General features: G+C 36.6%; 2 protein-coding genes across 4 annotated transcripts in view; both read right to left on the reverse strand.

Annotated features, from left to right (window-relative positions):
• Positions 1-18,593, reverse strand: part of LOC121386897 (BTB/POZ domain-containing protein 6-like) — a 104,292-nt gene extending 85,699 nt beyond the window's left edge. For all 3 annotated transcript variants that reach the window (XM_041517937.1, XM_041517938.1, XM_041517936.1), the window contains exons 1-2: positions 18,542-18,593; positions 14,140-14,141 (exon numbers count right to left, since the gene is read on the reverse strand). The gene's annotated coding sequence lies outside the window, so the exon portion shown is untranslated. The remainder of the gene's footprint in view (positions 1-14,139; positions 14,142-18,541) is intronic.
• LOC121385912 (BTB/POZ domain-containing protein 6-like) lies at positions 6,977-14,323 on the reverse strand. The gene is made up of 2 exons (XM_041516703.1): positions 14,046-14,323; positions 6,977-8,060 (listed from the first exon to the last, which is right to left on the reverse strand). The coding sequence occupies exons 1-2, from the start codon at positions 14,321-14,323 to the stop codon at positions 6,977-6,979; spliced, it is 1,362 nt and encodes a 453-aa protein (XP_041372637.1).
• Positions 18,594-20,000: the final 1,407 nt, after the last annotated feature.

Genomic DNA, 20,000 nt, shown 5'->3' on the forward strand with positions numbered 1-20,000 from the left:
CTGTATTAAGTGTTTTATGAAATTGGGCCCTGTATTAAGTGTTTTATGACATTGGGCCCTGTATTAAGTGTTTTATGAAATTGGGCTCTGTATTAAGTGTTTTATGAAATTGGGCCTTGCATGAAGTCTTTTTTTAAATCGGGCCTGTATTCAGTATTTTGTGAAATTGGGCCCTGAATTAAATGTTTTATGAAATTGGGTCCTGTATTAAATGTTTTATGAAATTGGGCCCTGTATTAAGTGTTTTATGAAATTGGGCCCTGTATTAAGTGTTTTATGAAATTGGGCCCTGTATTAAATGTTTTATGAAATTGTGCCCTGTATTAAATGTTTTGTGAAATTGGGCCCTGTATTAAGTGTTTTGTGAAATTGGGCTCTGTATTAAGTGTTTTGTGAAATTGGGCCCTGTATTAAATGTTTTGTGAAATTGGGCCCTGTATTAAGTGTTTTATGAAATTGGGCCCTGTATTAAGTGTTTTGTGAAATTGGGCCCTGCATTAAGTGTTTTATGAAATTGGGCCTTGTATTAAGTGTTTTGTGAAATTGGGTCCTGTATTAAGTGTTTTGTGAAATTGGGCCCTGTATTAAGTGTTTTGTGAAATTGGGCCCTGCATTAAGTGTTTTATGAAATTGGGCCTTGTATTAAGTGTTTTGTGAAATTGGGCCCTGTATTAAGTGTTTTATGAAATTGGGCCTTATATTAAGTGTTTTGTGAAATTGGGCCCTGTATTAAGTGTTTTATGAAATTGGGCCTTATATTAAGTGTTTTGTGAAATTGGGCCCTGTATTAAGTGTTTTGTGAAATTGGGCCTTGTATTAAGTGTTTTGTGAAATTGGGCCCTGTATTAAGTGTTTTGTGAAATTGGGCCTTGTATTAAGTGTTTTGTGAAATTGGGCCCTGTATTAAGTGTTTTGTGAAATTGGGCCCTGTATTAAGTGTTTTGTGAAATTGGGCCCTGTATTAAGTGTTTTGTGAAATTGGGCCCTGTATTAAGTGTTTTATGAAATTGGGCCTTGTATTAAGTGTTTTATGAAATTGGGCCCTGTATTAAATGTTTTGTGAAATTGGGCCCTGTATTAAGTGTTTTGTGAAATTGGGCCCTGTATTAAATGTTTTGTGAAATTGGGCCCTGTATTAAGTGTTTTATGAAATTGGGCTCTGTATTAAGTGTTTTATGAAATTGGGCCTTGCATGAAGTCTTTTTTTAAATCGGGCCTGTATTCAGTATTTTGTGAAATTGGGCCCTGAATTAAATGTTTTATGAAATTGGGTCCTGTATTAAGTGTTTTATGAAATTGGGCCCTGTATTAAGTGTTTTATGAAATTGGGCCCTGTATTAAGTGTTTTATGAAATTGTGCCCTGTATTAAATGTTTTATGAAATTGTGCCCTGTATTAAATGTTTTATGAAATTGGGTCCTGTATTAAATGTTTTATGAAATCGGGTCCTGTATTAAATGTTTTATGAAATTGGGCCCTGTATTAAATGTTTTGTGAAATTGGGCCCTGTATTAAGTGTTTTGTGAAATTGGGCCCAGTATTAAATGTTTTGTGAAATTGGGCCCTGTATTAAGTGTTTTGTGAAATTGGGCTCTGTATTAAGTGTTTTGTGAAATTGGGCCCTGTATTAAATGTTTTGTGAAATTGGGCCCTGTATTAAGTGTTTTATGAAATTGGGCCCTGTATTAAGTGTTTTGTGAAATTGGGCCCTGCATTAAGTGTTTTATGAAATTGGGCCTTGTATTAAGTGTTTTGTGAAATTGGGTCCTGTATTAAGTGTTTTGTGAAATTGGGCCCTGTATTAAGTGTTTTGTGAAATTGGGCCCTGCATTAAGTGTTTTATGAAATTGGGCCTTGTATTAAGTGTTTTGTGAAATTGGGCCCTGTATTAAGTGTTTTATGAAATTGGGCCTTATATTAAGTGTTTTGTGAAATTGGGCCCTGTATTAAGTGTTTTGTGAAATTGGGCCTTGTATTAAGTGTTTTGTGAAATTGGGCCCTGTATTAAGTGTTTTGTGAAATTGGGCCTTGTATTAAGTGTTTTGTGAAATTGGGCCCTGTATTAAGTGTTTTGTGAAATTGGGCCCTGTATTAAGTGTTTTGTGAAATTGGGCCCTGTATTAAGTGTTTTGTGAAATTGGGCCTTGTATTAAGTGTTTTGTGAAATTGGGCCCTGTATTAAGTGTTTTATGAAATTGGGCCTTGTATTAAGTGTTTTGTGAAATTGGGCCCTGTATTAAGTGTTTTATGAAATTGGGCCCTGTATTAAGTGTTTTATGAAATTGGGCCCTGTATTAAGTGTTTTATGAAATTGGGTCCTGTATTAAATGTTTTGTGAAATTGGGCCCTGTATTAAATGTTTTGTGAAATTGGGCCCTGTATTAAGTGTTTTGTGAAATTGGGCTCTGTATTAAGTGTTTTGTGAAATTGGGCCCTGTATTAAGTGTTTTCTGAAATTGGGCCTTGTATTAAGTGTTTTATGAAATTGGACCCTGTATTAAGTTGTCATCACAAAAATGGACGCTCCCGTATAGGTTTTCTTTACGGATTTCATAGGGTTTTTTTAATGTTATGCAGTATGTGTGTGTGTGTACCGTGATCGACTGAACTCGAGCGCCAAACGAACCTTGCGACTTTCGGCATCAGGTAGGTATAAGCTTGATCAAAAGGATCGGACATTTTTAAATAGGTCTCATGCATTGTATTAAAAACGTTAAAGTTAAAATTCGTTGTGCTTAACGATACCACTACAACACATTGGAATTATTAATCATCGGCTATTTGATGTCTAACATTTTGCTAATTTTGACATATTATTTTTAGAGAGGAAACCCACTATATTGTTTCCATTCGTAGCAAGGGGTATTTTATATGAACCACCACACAGACAGGATAACACGTACCACGGCCTTTCATATACCTCTCGTGATGCAATGGGCCCACCGACCGGAACAGATCTCAAACCAACCGCGCATCAAGCGAACGCTTTACCACTGGGCGATGTCCTAGTGTGTTACAGACGTGTTGTGTTTCATTATCCAGATCGAAACTGAGAGCAGGGGTTTTCTCAAACTGTCCTAATCGAGATTATCGATTGTAATGCTAATAATATGTTGGTTGGGAATCACAAACATCTGTGATCAACACCATATTGTAATATATAAGTCGCATACACAATCTCTATCTTTGTAACAAACAAAATACATAAACGTCTTAATGATATGGTAAATGTTTAATATATTTACTTAACACCACTAGTGAACATTGATTTATAAATCTATTGGAGAACAAGATCCAACAAAAACAAAAACAAATAAACGCTAAAGCAAACAAAAACAAAAAATCAAACAAAAAAACAACATTGATTTATGAATCATCATCTATTGGATATAACAATGGTAAATCTAACATATAACAACCAAGACTAAATAAAATACAATAAAATAAACAATAAAAAAGAACAACGTTGAACAAACCCCAACCCAAAAATGAACAAAAGCTAAAAAAAAAAAAAAAAAACAACAACAAAAAAATAGAAGAAAAAACAACAACAAAAAACAGAACAAAACAAGCAAACAAAAATAACAAGAACACAAGAATCCGACACAAACAAATGAATAAACAACAAACACACAGAAACAAATAACAAAAAACAAAATGTACAAAAAACAGGGAAAAACCCGAACAAAAACAAATAAACAAAGTAGATCGGTGTGTATTTGGCATTATCAGCTGTGAACCTGTCGTTATCCTAAAACATTATTGTTTTCTTCAACGACACTACTAGAACATATTCACTTATTAATCATCAGCTATTGGATGTCAAACATTTGGTAATTTTGAGTTATTGTCTTAGAGAGAAAACCCGCCGCAAGGAATCTTTTATATGCACCAACACTCAAATAGGATAGCACATACCACGGTCAGTTGCGACGGGGATAAATCCTACACAAACCGCGCATCAATCGAGCACGTTAACCACTGGGCTACGTCCCACCCCTATTGTATTATAGACATACTGTTTTTGTCAACTACACTTTATCATCAAAATTGAAAATTGAAAGCAGGGTTTATACTAAATCGTTCCTAATCGAGTTTATCGACAGTACTGCCAATAATAATTTGGTTGTGAATCATAAGCATTCTGTGTTTAAATCCATATTTTAATATGGAAATAATATTCTGTATACCGACTCAAATATTGATATATAAATCATTAATAGAAGCGTTTGAAGCTAAACTCGTATAAACAAGCTCTACAAATGCAATAAACAAAATAGATAATAGGCTTAATGATATGGTAAATATATAATAAAAAAAAATGTGTTTTGTTTAACGACACACATAGAGTGCATTGATTTAAGAATCATCGGCTATTGGATGTCAAACAATTGGTAAATCTGACATGTAGTCTTAGGAAGGGAACGTGCTAAATTTTCCCCTTTAGTAGTAAGGAATCTTTTATATGCACCATCTCAAAGACAGGATGACACATACCACGACCATTGATATACCAGTTGTGATGCACTGGCTGGAACGAGAAATAGTCCAATGGATCTCAAAACGATTGCGCATCAAGATAGTGCTTTACCACTGGGCTACATCCCGCCCCTATTGTATAATAGACAGGTTTTTAAAATAATGTCTTGTTTTGTTTTGTTTTGTGTGTTTGTTTGTTTAGTTTTTTTTTTTCAATTACAATTTATTATTGAAATCTAAAACTGAGAACGTTCCTGATCGAGTTTTTCGGTAGTAATGCTAGTAATATTTTGGTTGGGAATCACAAGCATATTAAAACAATATTGAGTATATCTACTTAAATATTGAAAAGTCATTAATAAAAAAATAAAAAATAATAAATGTAAAGTCATATACACACGCCCTACAAATGTAATAAACAAAATAGCTTTAAAATGTGTAAAATGTCTGATATATGCCGTAGACCAGACCAACGGGAGAGCATGTTATTCATTTCAGTTCAACTTATGTTCGTGCTTATATCCAGTTAAGGTTCAAGCACGCTGTCCTGGGCACATACCTCACCTATCTGTGTTGTCTGTCCAGGACAGTTGGTTAGTTATTAGTGGTTAGTGGTTAGTGAGAGAGAAGAGTGTGTAGTGGCCTTACACCTACCCACTGAGCCCTTAAGAACTCGCTCTGGGTTGGAGAACGTACCCGACTGCGAGCCCTGTACCTACCAGCCTGTAGTCCGAAGGCTTAACCACTGCGCCACCGATGCCAAACATGTTAAAGTCGGCGCTTGTACCTATAGTCTACTTAGATCTGAAGTGAACTCGGGAATTGGTATTTTGCTCTATATATAGAGTACTGAAATTAATGAATGTCAAAAGTCATCAAAATCACATAATTATGTTTTAAGGCAACACCAAAACTCAAAACGTCTTTGTACAGTACGCTTCAATTTAAATATATAATATATAAAATATATAATGATTACAATGAAACTCTATACATCATATTTATGTGAACGGAAAGGCGAAATGCTATAACAGCTAAGGTAAGCATTTTCACCTGCATTGTTACTAGTAATCGTTAAGCAGGAAACGAATATCTAGAGACAGAACTACACATGCAGTAAGCATCGCCATGCCAGTTTCAGCATTTACAAACATTTTCCTTGATATTGAGGAACCAAATTGCCTCTGATATCGCAGGAATCAGAGTATCTGTGTTACCTAGGAACCATATTGTTTCTGATATTGAGGAACCAGATGATCCCTGATACCAACAAACAAGATTGACTCTGATATTGAGGGCCCAGATTATCCTTGATACCGACAAACACGATTGACTCTGATATTGAGGAACCAGATAATCCCTGATATCAAAAAACAAGATTGACTCTGATATTGAGTAACCAGATTATCCTTGATACCGACAAACAAGATTGACTCTGATATTGAGGAACCAGATTATCCCTGATACCGACAAACAATATTGCCTCTGATATTGAGGAAACAGATTAGCTCTGATACCGACAAACAAGATTGCCTCTGATATTTAGGAAACAGATTAGCTCTGATACCGACAAACAAGATTGCCTCTGATATTGAGGAACCAGATTATCTCTGATACCGACAAACAAGATTGCCTCTGATATTGAGGAACCAGATTATCTCTGATACCGACAATAAAGATTGCCTCTGATATTGAGGAACCAGATTATCTCTGATACCGACACACAAGATTGCCTCTGATATTGAGGAACCAGATTATCTCTGATACAGAAAACAAGATTGTCTCTGATATTGAGGAACCAGTTTGTGTCTGATTCTGAGGAGGAATATCGTCTCCAATACTTTGGTAGCAGATTATCCCTGATATTAAGGAATCAGATTACCAGATACTGAAGAAGAAGATGGAAATGTTGTATTTAACGATACACTCAACACATTTTGTTTACAGTTATATGGCGTCAGACATATGGTTACGTCCACACAGAAAAAGAGGGAGGGAAACCGCTATCGCCACTCCATGGGTTACTCTTTTTCCATTGGCAGCAAGGGATATTGTGTATGCATCTTCCCATAGACAGGATAGTGCACACCACTGTCTTTGTTACACTAGTTTTGGAGCACTGGCTGGAACGAGGTCTCATACCGATGCACCAGATAGTTTCTAATATTGTTTGATATTCAGGAACAATATTGTCTCTGATACTGAGAAACCAGGTTATTTCTGATGTTAAGGAACCAGATTGTGTCCAACACTGATGATCTAGAATGTGTCTAATATTGAGGAACCAGCTTGTGTCTGACACTTAGAAACAATGTTGTTTTTGTTACTGTGAAACCAGGTTGCTTCTAATATCGAGGAACCAGTTTATGTCCGATATTCAGGAACAATGTTGTTTCTGGCATGGAGAAACCAGATTGTCCCCGATATTAAGAAAACAGATTGTGCTGATACACACTTATTAAACAACTTGTTTATTGAACTCTTTTGAGCTGGAGTATTACAGCAAGAATTTTAAACCCGGTATCTGTCCAGTTTGAACATCAGTGAGATGTTTTCCTTCAATATGTTTGCATGTCTTATAGTCATAGAACGAACACGTGAATGATCCGTGGCTTACAACTGACTTTCCTTCTGCACCCTGGAAAAGGTATTTATCTTCACTGGCTAATGCTACTGTAATGTTCACAGTCAAATTGTATTTTCTGTCCTGAATAAGCTGGATGGGGCTGGGAAAGTCTACATCATAGATTACATTATTGGACGAAATTTCTTGTTCTATTGCTGAACCAGGTATTACGTCATCCGTTGAAGCATTACAAACAGAAGCTTTGACAGAATATTTCACAGAAGGATCGGAAGTGTTGAAATATCCATACAACTGAAATCCTTGTAGTTCTGCATTAGCGTTCAAACAAAACATTATTCCCTTGTAACCGCTAAGGGCATGCCAATACTTTTTGACATAGCATGTTTTATCAAATCGGTTAATTGGAATGGTCGTTTTGTTTGTACCGAGTCTGTGTTTTGATTTAAATGGTGAAACATCTTGGTTTCGAATGATGAAGGATCTGTAGATCTTATTTTCTTCATCTTCCGTCAACAAACGTGACAGCGATACTTTCTTCACAAAGTATGTTGGGTTTATTTTAGAACACCGAATGAGATGCATACTATCACCAAGAATGCTACGTCTGTTTTCTGGAGTTACATCCCTTCCTTGTCGTCTGCATTCTGCCTCACTCCAGGCGATGGAAGCTTCAAAAACAGACTCCTCGCTGGCTTTTAGTTGATCAGCTTCTATGACTTTCACAAAACAGTCATGACAAAGTTCACAGAAAGTATCAGATTTTAAAACTGCATCGCCATTTTGCCAAATATACGCTAGAGCTTTCTGCACCAAGTCTTGTTCATTATACAAGTGCGCCTGTTCCATCACAAAACAGACTCCATGTGGCGACATAGACGACTCAATATACGTCAGGCATTTGTTTTCTATATCAACAATGTCGTACTTTTTAGAGGCATACAGCAAAGTGATCACATTTCTACCATCAATGGATATGACGTCTGTGTACAAGAACCTAAAAATAAAGACAACACATTATTTTAATTATGACCGATATGGTTAAAATATCTTGGAACTTATCAAAGTGATATGTCCAAGTACAACGCCAAGTGGGACGTAACATTTTGACGTCACTCAACAATTAAACGAGTAGAGTGATATAAATTAAGAGCAATTTCGGGTAATAAATATGATATTAGACTCGCTACCATTTCCTATCATGTGTGTGTCCCTCATGAAATAATTTTCATTGTCACAAGCTGTGACAACTGGGTTTTTTCACGTCAGACATAAACATGATATGAAACAGAAGCTTGATTACTATCCTAGAAAGGCAATATATAAAAACACCAGTTGTCGTTGACAGGTTTTAAAACTACTGTACCGATTCGCATGTCATTTGATAGTCCACTCGGCCAAAATGGCTTCTACAAACAGAATCACCTTAACCGTTTTATTTCATTTCATATCAACTTAGTTTCGTGCTTATATCCAATTAAGGTTCAAGCACGCTGTCCTGGGCACACTGTTCAGGTATCTGGTCTGTCTGCGTTTTCACTGAGAAAGAAGAAGGTGTAGTGGTCTTACACCTATCCACTGAGTCGTTGAATATCGCTCTGGGTGGGAGCCGGCAACAGGCTGCGAACCCAGTACACACCAGCCTTTCGTCTGATGTTTTAGCTGCAGTACCACCGAGGCCGGTCCTTAACCGGTAGTTAGGAATATTTGTTATATGCATTGCTATGAAATATATAGATCTATAAAAACCATAAAGGTGATATTCGATGAAAAGTCATATTTTCTCTGAATGTAAGTCACAGTGAAAATACAAAAAGCATATACATATTTTGTGAACAAGTTCACAATTCAATTATTATCCTTGTAACTAATTACGAACTATTTATAAGTCAGTGTCGCTTTATCGTTTTTTTTTTTTTGTTTGTTTGTTTTTGTTTTTTTTAGTTTTATGATTATAAATACACCTGGTCGTATTTGAAATATATAAAAAAAAAAATTTAAACAATTATTGTACATATTAAAAACAAAAAAAGGCTATGGAGAGCAATGACTGTAAAATATGTAAAACTGGTTGAATACAAAGCCAAATAGTGGAGACACAATGTCCTGTCGTTGAGTGTAAGTTAAACCTTAACTTTGAGTTCGATTCATGTTTTGTTTTCGTTGGGTTTGGACGATCGCTTTGTCAGATATGTTTTCACAGCAGTATCATTAAATATGTGTTATTCTATTTCTTTTAAGACGTCCATTACAAAGTACATTTTTGGCAAACGTTCAAAACAGAGATAGGGACATATCTATTGTTTCATATTTAAATAAGTTTGCAAATGACTTTGGGATTGTTGGCCTTCCGCTAAGCAGAATAGAGACATCGGTGGATCTGCCGTGGGTGACCAATGTCCCAAAAGTGCATTACCATATCAGGGAAGAAATTATTAAAACTAATAATCCTAATTTTAAAAATATTATATTTCAAGCAGTGGTTGGAGAAATCTACCCGGATGTGACTCAGGTCTATACAGACGGGTCGAAAGACCCAACCACTGGTAAAACAGGAATGACCTTTGTTATTAATAATTTTAAATATTTAAGGAAACCGATAGCCATTAGGGCTAGACTATCGGATAACATCTCAGTTTATACATCAGAATTAATGGCCATACTGTATTCCCTGAAATGGATTGAAAGATATCATGTTAATAATAGCCCCAATAGATATGTCATCTTCTCTGACAGTCTTAGTGCCCTGCAAGCAATCAATGGAGCCCATAGTATCAGATCGGAAATTATAAATAAAATTTATAAAATATATTTTAATATTGCTGCTCTGGGTATCCAAGTCGTTATGGAATGGGTTCCGGCTCATATTGGAATATCTGGTAAGGAAGCAGCCGATGCCAACGCTAAAAAGAGTTTGCTGGAACCGGCAGTCGGCCTTTCAGTAGAACATAATGTTAACGAAATAAATTCCATAGCTGAGCCACACCTGGTGGCTCTGTGGCAAACCGAATGGAACCACAGAGCCAGGGTGTGGCATGCCTACATTAAACCAAAAGTGACCACTCCTGGGCCAGTTTCTTTTAATGTTAAGGTAACTAGAATTATTGCAAGACTTAGAATGGGTGTCTCTTCGGCTTTAAATGATGTTAGATTTAAAATTTAAAAAGTTAAGTCACCCAACTGTTTAGTATGTCATACAATCGAAGATGTTAATCATTTTTTGATAAAATGTACTAAACATGACAAAATTAGACTGAAACTGGTTAATTATTTTATTAAAATTAAATTAGAGTTTAATGCTTATAATTTATTAAATCCACCTAAAGAATATAAAAATACAATAGACAGGTTGTTGGTTGCTTTTGTATATCAATCTAAAATAAATATATAATATTATAGGGTTCTCCTGGGGGCGGTTCCTGCCATAGCCTAGGCATTGTTAGATTGGTGCAAATGTGGCAGGCCCGTTCCTTTTATGGGACCCACAATAAATAATCACTGTTGGTGGGCTGGGTAATAGCACTCATTATTGTTTGCTCCTCACCCCTTCTGGGATTGGAAGGATGTTACCTGCGCCCCTACTGTCCGGTCTTTCGCCCCTTCCGTCTGCAATGTCGCGCCTGGCTTGCTGAATTTTTAATTTTAATGTAATGTACCGCTTTTAAAATTATTTTAATTATATTGTATATAAATAGTATATTGTATTTTAATTTTTAAATTAATTTATATTGTGGTGTGAGTGTTTGAATGAATTTTTTTTTTTTTTTTTTTACTTCGGGTTGATGATGGGGTTGCTATCTGGCAGTAACAGCCCCCTCCTCGCCGACCAAATATATTGTATGAACTGCTTTTAATTTTTATTGGGTGTTTATGTTTTAAAATTGATAGGTTTACAAGCGTGCTCTTTTAATTTGTTTTAATTTATTTTATACGTGTTTTTAACTTTATTGAGATAGAGGGAAATGGGATTCTGTGGCGGCTGCTTAACCTCCTTTAATGAACCTCCTACTAAATAATAATAGGGCTAAAATAAAGAGTTTCTGTACTATTTGTATTTTTGAAATGCTCGTTCTAAATTTGCGACAAAGTTTTAAATTAAATGGAATATATATTTGATATTAATTATTATTTTTGGAATTGCGCAAATAAAAACTACTTATATAATATCCGTATTCCCCATTGGTTTAATTTCAAAATTGTCCTAAGTAATTTCTGTCCCGGATTGGGCCCCTGGCCTCCAGAGACCGAACCCGGGGTGGACATGCTCGAAGCCTTAGTGGTATAGGAGCATGGGAAAGTCTTCACACACACGCAAACGTTCAATCAGAACACATATATCATAGAGTTACGTGTTTTCGATACGATAATCGAAAAATATTACAAAAATCGAAACATTGGGAAAGATGTATGTAACAAATAGACCATTGCATGGTGTGTGTTTTTTTAAATGCAATTTGTATGTGGTTTGTAAAAAAAATAAAATATTTTCACACATCCGTAGTTGACATAAAAATCGTATTTTTAAATTGCCACGAGGTTGATGACGTACTCTGGGACTAAATGTCCACCAGCAGAAACGTTGACCCCATTTCTAGTTGATTCCCCCCCCCCCCCCCCAAAAAAAAAAAAAAAAAAAAATAATAATAATAATAAATAAATAATAATAATAAAAATAAATAAATAAATAATAAAATTAAAATAAAATAAAATAAAATAAAATAAATAAATCAATAAACAGAAAAGGTGAGTATAGTTAGTTTGTTTTACGTCCTCCTCATCTGCCTTGGTTCATCCTCAATGGACAAGATGCCCCTTCAGGGCTTTGTATTGGTACTTTTTTTTAGAGATAAATTAAAGATAGCTAATGGTCTAAGCACGTCCTAATTCATGTGCGATGACTTTTTGGCTCCAAATAAGGTTTTACGTCATAGCAAGAAAAGCAGGGCAAAAATCGATGTCATAACGCGGGGAATTAAAAACAAATATTTAAAAACTTGACAGACGGATGGACGAACATAAAGAAAGACAGACAAATGGACGGAGACGAAGCATATAGTTCCCTTTTGTTAACATGCATGTTATAACATCATACATAGTGAGGATAATTTACAATTACGTTATTTGGAATTTTCTCGGAAATGTTATCACAGGGCACATTATTTCACGAGAACCGTTGTTCTGTTCGCGTGTCGGTTATGCAACTTTAATATCACGTGAACAATTGATTTCTAAAATTAAAAACACCCTATCAGAAGTAAAATTTAAAACCAGTTTATTGTTTTAATACATTTGAACCGTCAATGTAGCATAGAACCGTAGTTCAGGTGTTTTACAATTAGGTCGGTCTAACCCATCGGTTACTAGAACTATATTCACATCACCGAACAATCGGTTGCTTGAGTAAAACTCACGTGAACAGACTTTCGGGTACCTAAACTTTGAAATATTGTCCCTTGTTATCAACGTTTAAATATTCGATACATTATATGAAAAAGCTAAACCGTATGTTTATTAATTGTTTCCTATTTCTATATTGAATGCTAATTAATATACTGGCTATATATTTGTTGCCCGAAATACTATCATAAAACATTATACTCTTGATTATCTTAAAAATAGTTCAATATAATAGAATAGAATAGATATTCAACGATACCACAGCACAAAAAAAAAAAAAAAAAAAAAAAAAAAAAAACCCATCAGCTATTGGGTGCCAAACAATCGTAAATGCAAAAAAAAAAAGAATGTCTTAAAATAAAGACCGTGTCATAGGTGTCCGGAAGTAGGAGGAGAATGGACAGAGGGCACCCCTACCCCAAACTTTGAAACTCATTGGGCCAGAATATGCGTTCCCTAGAGTTAAAAGGCTATATAAGTATAGAATACAAAACAAGCTTGCCTGTCATTCCATTTTTTTTAATGAAATGAGTGAATAGTTTTGGTATTTGACGAGCGAAAGCGATTCACATACCAACATTTTTCATGAGTTTCATAACAATGGTATGACAGCCAAGCTAATTTAGTATTTCATTTATTACAAACCAACTGCAAAGAAGCGGCAACGCAGAAGTAAGCAGATGTCGAATACTACTACACGTTATTTTTTGAAAGAATTAGATCAGCAAGTGATTTAGGTCACGCCAATATTACACTAGTTAGATACTGAGTGAGTGTTATGACATGACGAATGTCTTACACCGGTGTGTCATAAATATGGATTTGAATAAATATTTAGTTTATTTTTTCACTCCGCAATTCATGAGAATATGTCATGTAATTATCCATGTTATTAGAAACTGGTTTAGTATGACATCAGCTCATTATAAACATTCTAAATTGTTTAATACGTGTGTGTGTGTGTGTGTGTGTGTGTGTGTGTGTGTGTGTGTGTGTATGAACAACAAAAACCAAAACCTCCACTTGTCTTAAATATAAATATTTTTTTACAATAAATATGCCTTTCACCAATGTTTATGGGCTCATGAGTTCAACGGCAACATATAAAAGAAACATTCTGCGTAAATAATATGACCTGAATGATGCAATAATATGTACGTCATGTTTTTGTCGACAATTATCTTGTCCTAGGATTAAATGTCCGTCAATCCTGATTACGTCAACCACATGTGAAATAATTATTATTGTAGGATTACCATAGATACCGAAAAACAATATGACAATATGAACATGATGCGACTTGCCGTGCTACCGGTCATAGGTAGGCCTACTCCTCACACAACCGTAATAACCCTAATACAATCGTACAACTCCACAGGAAATCGTAGTGACTTAGATATCAGAAGCGAAGCACAAGTTGGAACTAGTAAGGAATTGGTTCACGAAAGGATGCGAACTTATGATGCACAACACCTGTGCAATGTTTGTTTTGTTTTTTAAATTATTATTAGTTCTTATTATTAATATTAATAATATTGTTATTATTTTTAAATATGTATATGTCTTATAAAGATGTTTTCCTTACCTTAAAAGTTGATCAAAAATATCAGAATCGATATCCGGGATTTCAATGTCATCCTGCTCCGACAGAGGTCCGGTCAGCATCGCCATGAAGACACAGCTACGCAGACTGAGTATCAACCTGTGAGCCTGTATACGTTTTCGGTTTTCTCCCACTATGAAGGTGACGTCGCACAAGATCTTTTCCTCCAGTGAATATCCGAGACTCTCTATGACTGACTTTCCTTTCTGCCAGTTGTCAACATATCCAGATTGGACAGATTCGGATTCTTTGGTTGCCATTTTTACTGAGAAAGAAAGAAAAAAAATAAAAGAATGTGATTCAATTTCGTTTAAATATTCGTTACAATCTCTGTTACACTCGCATGCATAAGCTTACAGACTCCAATATTTGTAGTGGTGCAACCTCGCTTTCGCCCAAATTAAAAAAAACAACAACAAACAAACAAACAAACAAAACACACCCGAATCCCTCGCTCCCGATTCTTCTTCAAGCGAACTTTTTCTGGGGGACTATGACCGGTACCCCCTCCCACAAACACACACACGAAACTTGTTCGCTTGCTCTACTCTAGAACAGCCTACAAAAGTTCCTGCACACGCGTCTGACACCCCCCCCCCCCCCACACACACACACAAACGTACACACATAAACGCACACGCACACGCACGCACGCACACACAGACACACACACACAGACGCACATGTGCAGACAAAAGACGTGTGGCGAGGTGTTTATAGGTCGACCCCTCCCCCTGTATGAAGAGAACGTTTTAAAATATAATTATCGGGAAAACATGACCCGACTCTCCCATTCCACTCGAAAAACGTTGCTTGCCTCATTCTAGACCCCCCCCCCCCCCGCCACACACACAAACACACACACACACACGCTCACACACACACACACACACAGACGCGCGCGCACTCGCACACACGCACGTACGCACCACGTCTGCACTCGCACCCGGGCACTAGTAATATTAATGAAATAAATGATTGAGATTCATCGCAACATACAATCACCATATTGTAAATCATCGTTCGGTCTCTAGATAAGATATTTTCAGTCCGGCAGAAGAGACATCAAACGTAAAGTGTACATGGACCGGAAGTGTAACATTTGTCACTATGGTGGAAATTAATTTCTGGGGTGCAGAGTTCATGAAAATATAACATTTTCTAAAGTTGGTGCGAACAAGTTCATCAATAAAATTGTATATCGTTAGAATTACAACACTTAGAAAGGTGATCATGAAATTTGTCATATTTTACAAATATTTTTTAGATTTTCATACCAAAATAACTGTCTATTTATTCAGCCTTTAGTCAGTCCAATATATGAAAATATTAGAAACAGTTTTAATGAACTCGTTTAGCCCGTAAACATCAGTTTTGACACCAAGATTACACTTCAAGTGCTGTAGATCTGAATATATACAGTTTTGGTGATGAACTGGCGGCCAATTTGAAAAAGCGGCCGCCATCTTGTTCGCACCAACTTTAGAAAATATCATCTTATATGTTCAGGAACTGCAGATATTAATTTCAGCCGAAGTGACAAGTGTTATAGTTCCGGTTACTAAAACAACTATGGCTCTTTCTTAGCCTCTGCTGCATGATTATTTAGCTTGGACGTTCGACTGTTCAGAGTCCATGCGTATATGTTTATTTAAACTGTGGTTACCTCTATATTTTGATGTAAACTCTGGTTAAAACGTGGTACACTTATTAAGTCACCTCTATATTTTAATGTAAACTGTGGTTAAATCATGGCACATTTATCAGGTCACCTCTATATTTTGATGTAAACTGTGGTTAAAACGTGGTACACTTATTAAGTCACCTCTATATTTTAATATATACTGTGGTTAAAACATGGCACATTTATCAGGTCACCTCTATATTTTAATGTAAACTGTGGTTAAAACGTGGTACACTTATTAAATCACCTCTATATTTTGATGTAAACTGTGGTTAAAACGTGGTACACTTATTAAATCACCTCTATATTTTGATGTAAACTGTGGTTAAAACGTGGTACACTTATTAAATCACCTCTATAGTTTGACTTAATCTGTGGCTAAAAAAGTGGTGCATTTATCAGGTCGCCTCTAAATTTTGATTTAAACTGTGGTTAAGATCATAGTGCACTTATTAAGACACTGTAGTTAGAACGTGGTACATTTGTTAAGTCGCCTCTATATTTTGATTTGAGCTGTGGTTAAAAACGTGGCACATTTATCAGGCCATCTCTATATTTTAATTTAAGCTGCTGTTAAAACGTGGCACATTTATTCTGTCACATTTATATGTTTGTCACCTGCAGTCTATATAAATAGGAAATAAGTGGTTACTGTCTTAAGATATCGGCTTTATCCTGCGTAGGTTAAAATGTCGAATGCAGCGAGTCTCTTTAATCCTACAGGAACATTCGGAAAAACATTATTTATTCCCGTTTTGTGTACACAAATCAAATATTTTCAACCTAGCAAGGCTTTTTGCAGTATGACGTCATACAAGATATATGAGTAACATGCCGTCATTATTTGTAAGAAGCTAGCTACATTCTGTCAAATTAAAAAGACATTTCTAAACTCCAATTCATAAATACATTTATCATCCATTAAAGACTTTTGTAGAAGGTATCGCTAGCACTAAAATTTGCGATATCTCCTTTGATAGTCTCCTTAGGAGATATGGCTTCTTCTGTTACGTCACTCTGTATGTTTCAGTCCTCGCTATTAAACCTACCATTAGCGACGTCACACGACTGTCGTTCTACTAGCTAACGAGTCTACCGATGCCAAATAAAGTGACATTCAACCCACAATTGTTTACAATGTCGCAAAGCATGATAATGGATGATAAAAAACAAAAAAAATAATTGTCAGGCAAGCCTCGGATTTCATACTTTTATCGACGCGTGCTGACAAATTATGATATCACAAGACACCCGGGGAGTATCCTCTATATACAAGTTTTATATTGTTATCGCAAAACTAAAAGTTATTTGTATTTACTCTACTTCAACAAATGATTTAAAGAGTATGTTTATTGAAAATCTACTCTGAAATACTCGAGTCGAGTCGGGCTTATGTCACGTGACCTATAGTTTTGGTCAGTGATCGAAAATATGGAGATTTATCTAGTCACCATATCTTGCCAATGTATACAGTGACTGCTGGATAAACAGAAATATGTAGACCCCCCCCCCCCCCCCCCCCCCCCCCAGCTAAAAGCAACAACGTCGAATTAGAGCAGTTTGTCACATACATGTATATATGATATTTGGCACGAAGTCAACACCCCCTCGCTAATCACATTACCGATTGTAGAAGAACATTTTGAAATATATTCAACTGGACAATCCTCGATATGTCGTTCAGGAACAAATCAGATGTCTTGTGACTTGAACCGGAGGCCTTTAACGTACACACACCCGCACGCACATACACGCGCACGCACGCACCTAGTGCACGAGGCATATTAAGTCAATACTTTTCTTGACGTGCACGGCGAGTTTCTTCCCTCTACTTACCAAATTTAACATGGCGGGGGTGATTCTTAAGGCTGTCGTTGGAGATTTATGATGCCACCGGGATTTTGTGAGTACGTTTGTTGCACTATTTCGGTTGAGAAACAAGTTTTGAATACAGGCTATATATAGTTTATGTAAAAATATCCGGACGTAGAAAGAACCACACTTTCTACGTCCCCCCCCCCCCCCCCCCCCCGACTAGCACACACGCACTCACGCACACAAACATACATGAATACACACACATACACATATACACACACACATACATACATACACTTACATACATACATACATACATGCATATATGCAGTTCGTTGTACGTATTATCCCTAGTATCAGTACTCTGCGGTGCGATAGCTAGACGGACATGTGATTGATCTACACCGTCAAGGTTGAGTCACCATATCAAAGCATATCAATAAGGGAAGGGCTAGACGTGACTGGAGCTAATGTCCGTCTAGCTCTCGAACAGCAGAGTACTCGGGCTAACATACATACATACACACATATATACATACATACATACATACATACATATAATACATACAATATATAGATATTCATACATCAATACATACTAGCCAGTGCCAGGTCTGCCCACTGTTTCATGCACGTAAGCGGGATCGACCGCGTAGATTGTAGGCCCCATGCATATGGTTGAGTTAAAGAAGCTTCCTTTATATGGAAGCTTCGATAGCTCAGAGTGTATCGTGGTTAGTCTTGCAATTTGCGGGCGAATCGGTGCCACAGGTTCGAGTCCCAGCAACGGCATGGGACAATTTTTGAGGCCAGAAAGGATTTAATTATCCCCTGCGCCAGTGTGTTAATGTCTATGTATGTAATAGTCAACCTCGACATACATACAATATATAGATATTCATACATCAATACATACATACATACATACACACATACATACATACATAGATACCCGATCACATATTAAAATCTGAACTTACTTTCGAGTGATTCACCTTCAAAATGTCTGCCTGGACTCTGAACTACTTTCTTGTATCGTGTTTGCGTTTCCAGGAAAACCAGCTCACTGTGTGTACTTTCTGTTTACGCTGCGAACGAGATTAGGTCTTTACAATATGACCTGCTATTAGTCAACTGTGTGGTGTAAAAGTCGGGGGAGACACATACCTTCGGTGATAGTTATTTGAAAGTATTTACCTTAGAGTTAAATAAATAAAATTATGTTAATACATTTCTATCGCCGGGGACGGAATTTAACTCAGTTGGTTGAGTGTTCGTTTGAGGTGATTGCGTTCCAGGATCGAACTATCTCGGTGGATCCATTTACCTGATTTCTTTCTCGTTCCAACCAGTGCACCATGACTGGACAAAGGTCGTAATATGTGATTGCCTGTCTGTGGGAAGTGCATATAAAAGATCCCTAGCTGCGATATGAAAAAATGTAAGCGGGTTTCCTCCGATGACTACACGTCAGAATTACCAAGTGTTTAACTTCCAATAGCCGATGATTAATTAATCAATGTGCTCCAGTGGTGTCGTTAAACAAAACACACTTTAGCCTCCTATCACCGATAATGTTAACATGTTCTAATAAACGTGATATGAGCAGCACATCAACACACCCAGACTGTACACACATAGAAAGGGAGGCAACTCCCATTTAACCTACATGTAAGATAATATAATAAGTGTAGGGTTGGGGGATGGACAGGGAGTCATGTGATATACACGACATTTAATGAATGTTTAATTAAAAGTAAAGTCATTGTAAGGTGATTTCGTCTTTGGCGACTAACATAAAACATTGTATACATTTTCTTGTTTACAATATCAGTGTCTGTGTATGCAATGCGTGTCCTGCTGTGTCCTAATGTTTGTTAACCATATGTCCGACGTCATATAACCGTACATGAAATGTGTTGAGTGCGTCGATAAATAAAATATTTCCTTCCTCCACACAGTTATCTTACATGTTACATCACGGCACAACACAATCTTTTAAAAACACTAAACAAATAAATCCCATTTCTTCTCCTCTACGACCTCTCCTTTCAGAATGGCAAGTAGAACGACTTTGGCGGCTGAAAGATACTAGGTTCGTAACCTAGTATCACCCTCAATGCAGAGCGAGTTTTACCGTCTCGGTGGTGTGTTGCATGACCACTACACCAAATTATCTATTCGTATCCACCACCAGTGAACCGTTAGCCTTCGACCTGGTAGCTCAGATAGCTGATGTTTGTGTCCAGGAGAGCGCCCTTGAAGAGGATCTACATGTAAGCACGAAAACAAAGTGATATAGAAAGGTATACCCAGGGGCCGGACACTGTTGGTGGCAAGCGAAGATCCAAGTACATGGAATGCGGCAGATGATAGAACAGATCGCACCCCGGGTGAGCGCTCTACCACTGGACTATATCTCACCCATAGGTCGC

This window comes from Gigantopelta aegis, chromosome 12, assembly GCF_016097555.1.
Source record: "Gigantopelta aegis isolate Gae_Host chromosome 12, Gae_host_genome, whole genome shotgun sequence".
In the NCBI taxonomy this organism is placed as follows: Eukaryota; Metazoa; Mollusca; class Gastropoda; order Neomphalida; family Peltospiridae; genus Gigantopelta; species Gigantopelta aegis.

Bases quoted from the DNA above. Each gene is read 5' to 3' on its own strand.
- LOC121385912 (XM_041516703.1), bottom strand. From the start codon at position 14,323: ATGGCAACCAAAGAATCCGAATCTGTCCAATCTGGATATGTTGACAAC. The intron at 8,061-14,045 runs GTAAGGAAAACA...CTTTATTTTTAG, and splicing joins ATTTTTGATCAACTTTTAAG to GTTCTTGTACACAGACGTCA.